This window comes from Nymphaea colorata, chromosome 13 (assembly GCF_008831285.2).
Source record: "Nymphaea colorata isolate Beijing-Zhang1983 chromosome 13, ASM883128v2, whole genome shotgun sequence".
Classification (NCBI taxonomy): Eukaryota; Viridiplantae; Streptophyta; class Magnoliopsida; order Nymphaeales; family Nymphaeaceae; genus Nymphaea; species Nymphaea colorata.
The window spans coordinates 1,606,933-1,619,088 of NC_045150.1; the positions used below are offsets into that span (position 1 = coordinate 1,606,933).

Here is a 12,156-nt window from a genome sequence, read left to right on the forward strand (position 1 = left end):
GGCCCGATGCCCAGGCCTAGACGGAGGCCGCAACTTCCGGTTGTTGTTCGTTTAACACGGTTCGAAAATATTTGGACGTCGATTCGAATCCGGACCTGCTTGTGTCTTTCAAGGTGGGGCCCACATCAGATGACGTGGGACGAGCATCTGACACCCTGACGCACGCTGCGGACGCCGTCGCGGTCAGTAACCTTCTTTTTTTCCCCTCTCTGGGGACCCGTTTCCGCGACCCGCTCGACCTCGCTAAGTTCGACCCCCCGCCGTTCCTTTCGCTCGTCCCTTCAACTCCTAGAGAGAGAGTGAGAGAGAGAGAGAGAGAGAGAGGGGGGAGTTGAATCGGTTCTGACCGCGAGGGATCGATTGATCGTGGTCGGTGCGCCGGATTTTGATACCGTTTAGTCTCCAATTTTCGTCTTCCTTTTGGTTTTCTGTGGGAAATTCAGGTGCTACTTCTCTTGTCCGAAGTTCTCTGTTCGTGGGAGGGTTGGAATAAGCCTACCTCAGCTCAGCTTAGTTTTCAGTCGGAGGTGTGTGTGTTTATGGTGTGTATCTGTAGGGTTTCCCCTCTTCATTGATTGAATTTCTACTAGGGTTTTCCATCTTTGGGTTCCGGCGTCTTTCTTCTCTTGCCTGCTTGCATGCCTTCTTATAATTGCTCTTTTTTTTTTCCTTTTCTAAATAGTTGGTTTGATTTTGGTTGCTGGTAGTGGTTGTGTGGTTTTGTCCGAAGCTTTGATATGGGCGTTCGTGTGTCGTGATTGGGGTTTCTGTTTCAGAGAGGAAGCTATGGTCGGAATTGCACTCTTTGTTGGGTTACTGAGGAACCCTAAATTTTCTTCATGCTGGACTGTTGTTTGTTGGGTTTCTCGGTCTTCTGTTCCTTAATCCTGATCAGATTTTTGGTCGTTGCTTTGAGCTTTTGCGTTATCGACTGTCCTGAATTATGTTCCTTCTGTTTATTTCTGCAATTTGGTTTAGGGTTATAGAATGTTGTGTCCGACTGCTGAGCGGGGAAGAGGAGTCTGTTTCCACTCTTTTCTCGTTGAAGGTCGATGTCGTCTTTGAACTTTGTTAATATGATCATTACTGCACGTGGACCGTTTCAGATGCAGTGGGTCATGGTGAAAGGAATTCTCAAGTTATATCTAATTCTGATTGTGCTGGTCTGTGAGTTCCTCGTAGTTGGCTCCGTACAGAGGCAACCATTCTTTGTGGAGATTGCCTGTTATATATGACACAGAGAATGGGTTGGGTTGGGGCGGGAAGGAGTACCTTTTTCTGGATTATAACGGTGACGCTTTGAATAGCTAATTACCAATGCTGTTGTGTCTGTTGCTCTTATTAGTGAGTGTGTGTGCTAGAGAGAGAGAGAGAGAGAGATTCTAATGTATGCATTTGATTCCAACCGTGTAACCACATGCCTTTCTTATTTAAAAAAAATAGCACATTTCAGTGTCTGAAATCCACTTCAAGTATTGTTGTTATTATTATTGTTATTATTATTATTTTTTGCTGTTGATATTTTCCACATGATTGTTGGGCACTGAAAGTCAGAATTCACCTGTGGGTCTGGTACCTGATTTACCAAAACTAGTACATGGACCTAAACATATCCATGTCACTTAGCTGGGAAGCATGTTAGGTGTGTTATGTGTATGATGGAATCTACTAAAGATATCTTTGCTGTGAAAGGATATGATCTAACCACGCCCTTCTAGTGACTGTAAGTAGAAATCTTCCTATGGTTCTACCCTTTGTGTCCAAGCCTGTGTCAGGTAATGGCTAAACAATACTCAAACTATTGTTCAATGATAGAATAATGCAACAATGGTGCTTGATGTTTTCCATACTATATTCATGATAGGACGTTTTCTGAGCAACTAGGGACTTCTCCTGAGATGATTTTGTTCAGCAACTTGTTACATAAGGTTAACTGACAAAAGTTATGAATTCTAGATCTACATATACTGCATCAGTCAATGAGGAGTTCTCTCTGGAAGGGGGCCTTATTTAGTGTCTCAAACAAAGATTGGTAGCAAAACTTTTGTATAAAACAAGGAGCAAGAAAATATTTGTGTGGATTTAGATATATTTCTTTTCTTTTTCTTGCCATTTTGTCCAAAACTTTTTAGAAACTAGAAAGATAAAAAACATGGACCATTTTAGAGAGCCAACCAGTAATAGTATTTTAGCCATGTAATTAGTTTTGAAGCATTTGTCATGCTGCTCAGATGGTAGCAGTTTGGTTACTATGCACGATGATGGATGAAAATACCAGGTGAGAACATTCACTGTATGGATTAGGAGAGGGCTTCTCCTCTTAAATTACTTTGATATGAGACAATTTTTATAGGTCCACTTTTGGGAACACAGAGTGCTTATTTTGGTTACTTACGATACTCTAAAGTAAAATTTCTTGTAATGCTAAAATATTAAGCAACTTATGAAAATGGGATTTTGGACTATGATCCAAACAGAGAAGTTAAAAACTTAAAATACAATCTGGCATCTTCTTCCTGCAGTTGCTGTGAGATACAATTGCAATAAATCTAGCAAGTTATGAGGTTATTTTCTATAGGAAATTAGTGTCAATAATTTCACTAGCTAGCTTTAAACTTTAAAAAAACTTGATTTCTATGAGTTAAAATAGTAGAACACAAAGGAGTATGGACCAACAAACTTAAGTGATCTTCTAGTGTACCGTGCCCTTCAAGGTCCACAGGTATTGCCCTTTTCCTGTTTGCTGGTGACTTGGAGCATGAGCAGTTGTTCCGCCTGGGAGACTATCCTAATTTAGATGGTCATTCTTCATTGTTGACAGTATCCTTAGGAAAGGTCCTTGTCCAATTTCCTGGTATAGACTGTTTAGCTACGAGCATTTGATCATTGGTGCATGTTGATGAGTTTCAAATTCATAGTAATAGAAAACATATTTTCTTTAGAAGAACCCATTTTATACTTCAAAAATATGTCTGCCGTACAAAACTTCATAAAAACCTGTTTTTTGAAAAAAAAAACAAAATAAAAAATCTCCAATAAAACACAAAAAATGTCTTTTTTCACATTTTGGCATTTTTTCACTCATTTTCTATTACTGCATTTTTATTTTCACAATTTTTATATTTTGCTTTGATGATTTTTTTTTTAAAAATTGCCAATGCCTGATAAAAACAAGTTTGCTGTATTATACTTGAGAAAAGCTTCACCGTTTAAAGCCCATGTACAATATTTGTGACCATGGTTTCAATTTATGCTCAATCTTGATAGCTTAAATTGGATCATGTATGTTGCGAATCTACATTATGTAATTTATGGTGATTGCTTCCTTTCCTTCATATGAAGTTTGAAGAAAATTTTCATTTATATTCTTCTTAACCTTAAGAGTTAAGATAACCTAGAAAGCCTTGAGGTTAGGTAGGATACATCATAAGACATGTTACCCATTTCAATTTTTTGCAAGAATGCAGAATCAGTACCCTCTGTTATTCTTAAATTTGTTAATCCTCTGACGAGTTACCCTTAAAAAATGCCATCTCAAAATATAAAGCCGATATGATGAGGATGGGTCCAACTGTATGCCCAGAAATTAATTATTTGGACAGACTAATGTAGTCATTGATTTGAAGACTACTAGCTCGAACTGTTAAACTTGAGGTTTTTAGCTCTTGGCCACAAAATGCATTTTATTGTGGTTAACTGTTTGCTATCTGTTTTTGTATCATGTAACCAGGACTCAAATTCTACCCATGTATAGAAGGTGAGTGGAAGATGTGGGATAAAAGAATGTTTTTGAATAGAATCCCCTCCCAAAGATGTGGGATAAAAGAATGTTTTTAATTAGAATCCTTGCCTTAGTACATTTACATGGCTAACTAAAATTTTATGTGCAGTATAAAAGAGTAAGACAGTTAAGGAGTCTACTTGGAATAGAACCCTTGACAGTGGGAAGAGTAGTGGTTCTCTGTGTCATGGATGACTAAATAGGATGCTGAAATATAATTCATTTGCTTTTTTATTTTTTCACCATGACCAGCATTGAGCATTCAATATGATAGACAGCTCTACATAACATTTCTGAAGATTAATACATTAAGAGTTTGGATCTTCAAAGTTTGATTGAGTAGTTTCCTTTTTTTTTCCTGTTTTTGGAAGAATGCAACATGCCTGATATAGCAAATATTTTCATATATTATAGTCATATGTGTTACCCTTGTCCTACTAAAGATCTTTCAACATATCTTAGTTAAAAAAAAGAAAAAGAAAAAGAAAAAAGGTAGACATGTTTGTTTCTCAACCAACCGGAGGGGCTGCTTCCTGATGGGATATCCAGAAGTTTGCTCTTGTAAAAATTCTTAAGCCATGAACCCAAGAATCAAAGCATGTAAGTCATATTTGTGTGCCTGTCAATCCCTTTTGTGAATTTTCTTCTCATCGTTAACTTGTTGATAATTCATTAGTGAGAAGGCAACAATGTCAGTTTTCATGTTGAGCCATTCTTAGGATCGTTAAGATAGAAAATTTGCGAATGTCAAAGCATGATTCTTCATACCTACTATTCTACATAATGGAAACACTTCATGTCTGCCTTGGTTCTCCCTTGTAAACTGCCCATATCATGTAGCTAAAAACTGACATGTTGCTGCTTCTATATGACTATATTGAATGATGTCATTTCTAGTGTTGAATGTTCTAAAACATCAATTCTTCTTAGTGTGTCTCCCTTTTCCTCCTCTTCTTTTACTTTTTAATACTATAATTTAATTGAAATTTTGAACTCCTTTTGGGGATAATAAGTGGACTAACTATTCCTGCCTAATTGCTGGTTGTGCTGTTTGGTGGCCTAGCCCTGCTGGTTACTAACCCCACAACAAGGCCAAATCTGTATGGTTTTATATCCTCCATGCCAAAAATGTTTTCCATATGAAATCAGCTAGCCATCTTCTCCTTTCTTATGGTTCATTCTTTTGATCTTTAAATATTACAACATTTGAAAATTGGGGATCACCAATTCTTTGTCAGCTAGGGCTGGGAATCTGACTCATGGTTTTGGTTATCATATTGCTTTGACTGTCAACTCCACTGTAGTGTGATTTTAAAAGGCTACAGAACAAGATGGGCTTCAATGGTGATCATGGATCAGTGATGTTATAGAAGATTTTCATTGCTTGTGCGGCTTTGGAACTTTCACGCAGAGGATTGGAAAGAGCATCAATTTTGTTATTCTATTTCATTGAGTGGTCCACTAAATATATGTATGATTCCTAAGCTGATAAGCTGTTTTCCATTTTTGAACTGTCTGACTAGAAAAATGTTTTTTATAAGCTCTTTTGCATGAATAGATTTCATGAAATTTCTACATAGATTTGCACTGGTTCCATAACTGTCGCAGTTCTCTTCAGTCAATCTAGGGTTTATCCCTTTTGCACTTTCCTATAGTCGTTCACATGAAATTGATGAAGTACATGTGGATGGCGTGTGTTTAGAAGAACAGGAAAAACTTAATCATCTGTTAAAGGGGGCAATGATCACAGATTGGCATAAGAAGCAGTCACATTCTACCAAGTCTATCTAAGGAATGATCTTAACTCTGTTTGGTCTGTTAGAAAAACGTGTTAGCTGTCTGTTTGTGCACACTGCAAACACACGAGGGTCCTTGAATGATGATTGAGTTTGTATTCCTGGTGAGTACTTTGTGGAGATATGTGTTTTATGGAGTTTATTTTAAATTTTTTCCCAATCTCCTTATACAAATGAGATCTTATTTTGACTCCTCTATAGAATGTGAAGTAATAATCAGACGAAGTTTGACTTTAAGTTGGGGAGAGTGGTGTTGGGAGTAGGGTATCTGACAAAGTTGCAGAAATGGCCTCCATCTCCTGTGAACCGCAAAATGAAAACTCTAATTGCAATTTAAACTTCTGGCCTCATGACAGGAAGCTGTAAATAATTGGTGATCATGTTGGATCCTAATTGTGATCTCCATCACTGTTCGGCTTATATGGCAGTGAAGGGAATGAAATGAGGCTCAAAATGGTGCTTTGTGGTCTTGAAAGAAATTCCTAACCAGAAACATGACAGATGTAATAAGTCATAAGTACGTTCTGTAGAGACAAACTGCCAGAGCTACCAACGGATGTGATTTGTTTATTTAATTCATAAATTTTCCTTTTCTCATGCTTAAAATGATTTCTTGATTTTGCAAACTCAATTGTTGGTTTTGCATTATGGATACTGACTGAATAACAATTATGACTTTCTTCTCTGGATACTATGCCTGAATTTTCTGCCATTTCTGGATCCTGTCACTTGCAGTAAAGCCACAAGTGGTCGTGGTTGAAAACATCTGATTGTTGAAGTCTTTGTAATGCTTTTCTGTGTTCTCTTTTCTCTGACTAAAAAAGTTCATTTTCTCTTTTCGTATTAGATATGCTGTCTGGTGACCCAATCAAATTTTGTTGGTACTTGTGCAGAAGCTGAAGCTGTGATGATTCTTGTTTTGACTGTATTTTTGGCTCCATGTTTTTGGCAAGCTGGAAGCCTTTGATCCAGGTTGGAGAATCTTTTTTATACAATGTTACCCAAGGTCTGATATCATTAATCAATATTGTTGACCTAAATAAACATGGCACTGGAGAGCTTCTTCACATCAATTGAGTTGGAAAGTGGGCTTGTAAGCACTTCTAAAGTCGAGAGGTTGATTTCTTTGATACAGCATGATAAGCCTTCAAGTTGCGACGATGATTTATGCAGGAATTGGATCACCATTGCAAAAACTTTAGCTATTACAAAAAGCATTGATTGCGTGAAACTTTTTATTCAGTTAGGTGGGCCAAAATCGTTGGACAGGTGGCTCCAAGAAGCTCAAAAGGGTGCTATTAGCTGCAGTGAAAAGCTTGTAGAAGAACTGATAATTGCAGTTTTAGATGCACTTAGGGAGCTGTCTTTGGAAGAGGAAGAGCTAAAAGCATGTGGAATTAAAAAAACGATTGTGTGCTTCCTTGCACATGAAAATTTTGAGATCCAAGACCGAGCAAAGAACCTGTCGGCTGGTTGGGGAAATATCACAAATATGGATGCAGATCAGCAGGAGGAGAACAAAGGTGTAGTTCCTTTGGGATGTGAATATAAGTTTGTCAATAGCTTGGGTGAGAATGCTGAGCGTCTGGATTGTATAAAGACAACCAATTCATTGACAAAAGAAGGTGCCACTGCTGAAGAAAGTCGCAATAGTCTGACTGTGCAGGATGCTGCCACTAATGCTGTGCCACACAATGAACGGAGGTGTGGCACTGATGGACTGAAAACAGAAAGTTCAGTATGTGCAACTGATTGCCTGACCAGTATAACTGTGGATGCTCAGAGAGCTGGTCCTAGTGATATTCCGCTGGTGGAAAGTTCTGTTTCTTCTAATATGCCACAAAAGATCTCCGTGGAAGAGGTAATTTCCAATATTGGGTCTTCAGGAAACATTACTGGTTTAGGACATGATAAGATTTCTGAAAGTGAAGGAAACAAACTGATTGATGAAAATTGCTCAGAGTCAGAGAAAAGTCATTTTGAAAATGATCCTTTGAATCTACCTTTGGAAACATCAAAGAAGGAGCAAGGTGGTTCCTCTTTGCCTATGTCAAAGACAGTTATCTCATCATCTTGTCCTAAAGATACTATTTACTCTTCACATTCAGCTGAGAAATGTGATACAAATGCAGAAGGCAAAGAGAGGATATCCACTTTGTCCATGGATTACTCTGACATCGAGCAGAAGCATAATGAGTCACAGTCTGCAAAATTAACTGAAGATTCACCAGATTACTGGAAAAGAATTATGCAGCAGAAGCCTGAGAAGCAAAATAAGGTGTTCTTGTCCTCTACGACAGTAATGCAAAATGTCGACATCTGTCATGGCAAAGATGGATTGAGAGTATTAACTGAGGAGGTGTTTCCCTTTAGAGAGGATGTAAGGAAAGATTCAGTTGTTAAATCCGATATTAACATAAAAGCAGTTGAAAGAGTATCAGCTGTAGAAGAGAAGACTAGTTCAATTTTGACCCTAGAAAGAGAAAACATGGATGAGAGGGATGGGAAAACTTTAGAAATGGACCTTGCATATGGAGTGGTTGATGCGCTTGAGGTGGCTCGACAAGTTGCAAAAGAAGTGGAGGAAGAGGTGGGGATCTACAGAGAGGCCTCATGTAGCTCTAGCTCGAAAATGGACATGCATGGTGAAACAATACATCCTAGTACAGCTGATTCTGCTGACATTAAGAGGAGATCAGAAGTTGAGAGAGAGGAATCATGCAATGAGTGTGCTAGTTTAAAGAGCTCTCATTCATCTAGGGAGGTGGACCTTGAAATGGCATCAGAAAATGAACAGTCATGTTCTGAGGGAGAAGAGGCACCACAAGAGGTAAGTGGTACAATGCCTGAAGGTGAGGACCAAATTCATGATCAGGAGTCCTCGCAATTAACGACAGTCCCACAGGAATCTATCCATGAGAAGATCCACCTTGGTTTTGACTTGAATGAGGATGTTCAGATGGAAGAAGGTAATTGCCCTGAACAGTCTCCTGGTGCAACTGCATGTTCCTTCCATGTTAGTACCTTGTCAACACCAATTGCAGTTGTAGCTGCCTCTAAGGGGCCTGTAACTGGGTCAGCATCCCGCTTGCACTTTGAAGGGGAACTGGGATGGAGAGGAACTGCAGCAACTAGTGCATTTCGTCCAGCCCCATCTAGAAGAACTCCAGACAATGGCAACACATGTTCCATTGAGGAGAACAACTATATTTTGAAACAATCGGACCTTTGCAGTGGAATTGACCTCAATGTAGCTGATGGAGGTGATTCTGTACCAATGAACTTTTTTGCAGACAGAAATGGGCGGTTGGATAAGCATGGACAGATTTCACTTAGTTTACCATCTGATGACTCATCTATGGAGGTGAGCTCAAAACGGGCTGAAAGACTTAATCTGGATCTCAATCACTCTGGGGAAATCGATGAAAGTTGTCAAGACCTTTTATCAGATAGGCAATCAGGTTATAAGATGGAGCACCAGCAGAATGAGTCACTTATTACATCTGCTGCACCATTTAGAGTTCCAGCAAGGAACTTTGATCTGAACGACCCATCCTTCAGTGATGCTTCCCACGAACCAGACTTCAGAAAACCTTCAAAAGTGGCAAAACTAGATGATTCTGTTGTTTCAATCATGGGCTCTCGGATACGACCAGGAACTAATCATTTGCAAGCTCCAAATCATTTTGCTTCAGGATCGCAAAGGCATGAGTATGCTGTTGAGCACAAGCAGCTTCTGAACGAGATGCAGCCATACCTGGTAGGTGCTGTTCCGTATATAAGCCAGATAGGCAAGGTGGTACCCGTGCAGCCCCCTCTGGCTTTTGCAACTCAGCCTGCTTTTCCCTATAGTGGAGTGGGTCTGAGCCTTGCCATGCCACCAAGCTCAACCAGTCACTCGATTGGTGCAATTCCTTGCATGCTAGATGCACGGGGAACCACTAACATGCCCCAGATGCTAGGGCCTGGTACGTTTGCTGCATTTCCTCGACCTTTCTTCATGGGAGTTGTTACTGGTATGCAGGAAACAGACACCAATCCATCAAGACCAAGCCTTGACCTGAACGCTACAGGATCAACATCATTGGATGCAGATTCCAGGGAAGGGGGAGGTGTCAGAAACCGGTTCTTTCCTGGGGATGGCCCAGTAGTGGAAGATCACCCCAGGCCCTTTCAAGTTTCTGTGGCCGGTACTTCTGTGAAGCACAAAGAGTCAGATTGTGGTTGGGAGCCATATCAAGTTGGTTACAAAAGAACTTGATGGCGCAAAGTTTATGCTGGAGTTTTCCTCCTTTTCTACATTTTTTAACCTTATGAAGTATCAGAGGAATGGGATGATGGTGTCTCAAGGAGCATCCAACTGTGCTTCTCAATTATTAGGCGTGACCTTTGTTGATGTTCTCTGCTTATTCTGGGCCTCTTGACTGCATCCTTAGCACAGGGGTTATGGTATCATGCTGTTGAAGCCGTGGACTGGAAATCTTGTGTGAGATTTTGGACATGCTGAGGCTATTTTCTGTTTCTACCCAATAACTTGCCCTGCCGCAGCTCGCTCCTGTCGTTAACAGCGGCTCTAAATTCCTTGGGCGTCGGCACACTGGCTGTCAAGCGTTCCTGTATATTTCATTCACTTAACACTTAACAGTTTCTTTGTCAACAAGCAATCCCCATCATCTTGTCATCGAGCAATCAGGCTCTTAATTTTTCACCGTTTCTCTAGGTCTCTGGGTCTCCTTCCGTTCACATCAGTTTGAGGCAGAGCGCTGAGAAGTCCCTTTTCTGAATGTTCAGCAGGACTCTTGAATTTTGATTCAGGATCGAGTGTCTCAGGGGAGTTGCCTGTAGATTAGTTGGCCCTTCTATGTGATTCATGGAAATTGATTACAGGAAATCTGTACGTTATCTATAGAAAAAAATGTAATAGATAATACATTGATTGGTTCCTAAAATAGTTTCTCTTTCTGAATTGCCTTGGGAATTTTCGATCTTGCCATTGGAGAAATCCAGTTTCTATGCGGTAGTTTGCATCATTTCTCTATGCCTGATTGACCAATTGTTGCCTCTGGTCCTTTCTTAAATATTGCTTTACGGCAAAGGGCCTTGTCCTTTCACGGAATTTGGTTCAGGATTCCCCACATAGGTGGTTCTGGGGTTTCTGTGAATCTAAGAAATCTACAGAACCCAGATACCTTCGTTAATTTTAGGAACGACCGTAAAATCTTGAAATTTACGCCGTCCGAGTTCTGATCCGGCTTCACAAATGAGGTCGCCCAGGGTAATCCTTCGGCCAATCATTAGGATTTTCTCTACCCAGCTCTCCGGCAGTTGACAAGAGGCAAAAAATTGGGATTTTTTTATCACATTTTTTTTGTAACCTTCATCTTTGCCAGGATTACCACATGGTGATTGAAAGCTTGCTTAGGAGGATCTTAGATTCATGGATGTAGGGTCGAACCTCTTTCCCATTCGACTGTAAATTCATGGTTTTTAATATATAGTGTGGGAGCATTTTATAAAACACCTTTTTATGCCACTTCCAATCTAAGAGCCAACGTTGTCAAATACAACCTTTGCTTTTTCAATTTGCTTGCTTCATTTATGCTACTGAGATCCTCTGTTTTTGTTTAAACTGAGCATTTTATAAAACACTTTTTTATGCAGCCTCGAACCAACACAACCTTTGCTTTTCCAATTTGCTTGGCTTCATTTTTGGCCTCTTGGAATGAAGCTTGACGCACTTTCCTTCCTGGAGGCTGAAGCGTACAACCTACTGTGCTTTATTTTACAGCTAAACATGGTTGGGATTGTTTATTGTGCTATGATATCAAACGACATCCTGATCTGTCTCAGTTTCTGGATGAGTGGGTGGTCTTCGCGCATCCAGTATACTGTTTCATATCTAGACGTTTACTTGTAAGCTGTTATTGCTATTTCACCGTAGTAAGAGTAAGGGTGTGAGAATTGAACCATTTTTATGGAATTTTTAGCGTCCACATGATGCATGAAGACAGTGCAACAAACATATACAACACTAGTTAAAGTAGGGGAAGCTAATTGAAGACAGATCATAGATTTCAACTATAAATTATTTAACTATATCTCGATAAGCCTGTGTTTGGTTACTTTAATTGCCATCTTAGGGTGAACTTTATCTGGCAGTTCTATGTCTGGAACAGCCAACAATTGCACATTTCGTAGTCTAATCCACAAACCTTAGCATTTCATTTTCCAAGTTTAATTTGTCTGTGCGTCCATCCAATAGAATAGTGGTGTTATTGTGACATTTCGAAACATCATTTTATTCTAAAAAATGAGTTTGGTAAATATGCAGCAAGTTAACTTTTCAATACCATACCTCGAGTTCATTATTTAACTCATATTTTTTAGTGACTTTTACTTTTTTGATTTTTTCATTTCATACAAGTGAACATTTAAGATTAGTAAAGATTTTCATGAATTTTTACTTTAAATTTCAATGTCACAAAATTTTCCGCTTTCTTCTGAAAATTTTTATATATTTGAATTTGTGTCTTGTCAACAATCATGGGTCTTGGTCTACACTCACAATTAAGAAGTTAC

At 39.3% G+C, this 12,156-nt stretch overlaps 1 protein-coding gene across 3 annotated transcripts; it reads left to right on the top strand.

Moving 5' to 3' along the window:
- Window positions 1-213: 213 nt before the first annotated feature.
- LOC116266747 (uncharacterized) lies at window positions 214-10,543 on the top strand. Of its 3 annotated transcripts, none has more exons than XM_031648069.2 (2): window positions 214-542; window positions 6,471-10,543. In XM_031648069.2, exon 2 carries the CDS (start codon window positions 6,623-6,625, stop codon window positions 9,836-9,838), a length of 3,216 nt encoding a protein of 1,071 aa, XP_031503929.1. In that variant the 5' UTR covers window positions 214-542; window positions 6,471-6,622; the 3' UTR covers window positions 9,839-10,543. The 3 variants fall into 3 exon arrangements, with proteins under 3 accessions (XP_031503929.1, XP_031503930.1, XP_031503928.1); XM_031648070.2 differs by having other exon boundaries at window positions 214-527; window positions 6,425-10,543; XM_031648068.2 differs by having other exon boundaries at window positions 215-527.
- Window positions 10,544-12,156: the final 1,613 nt, after the last annotated feature.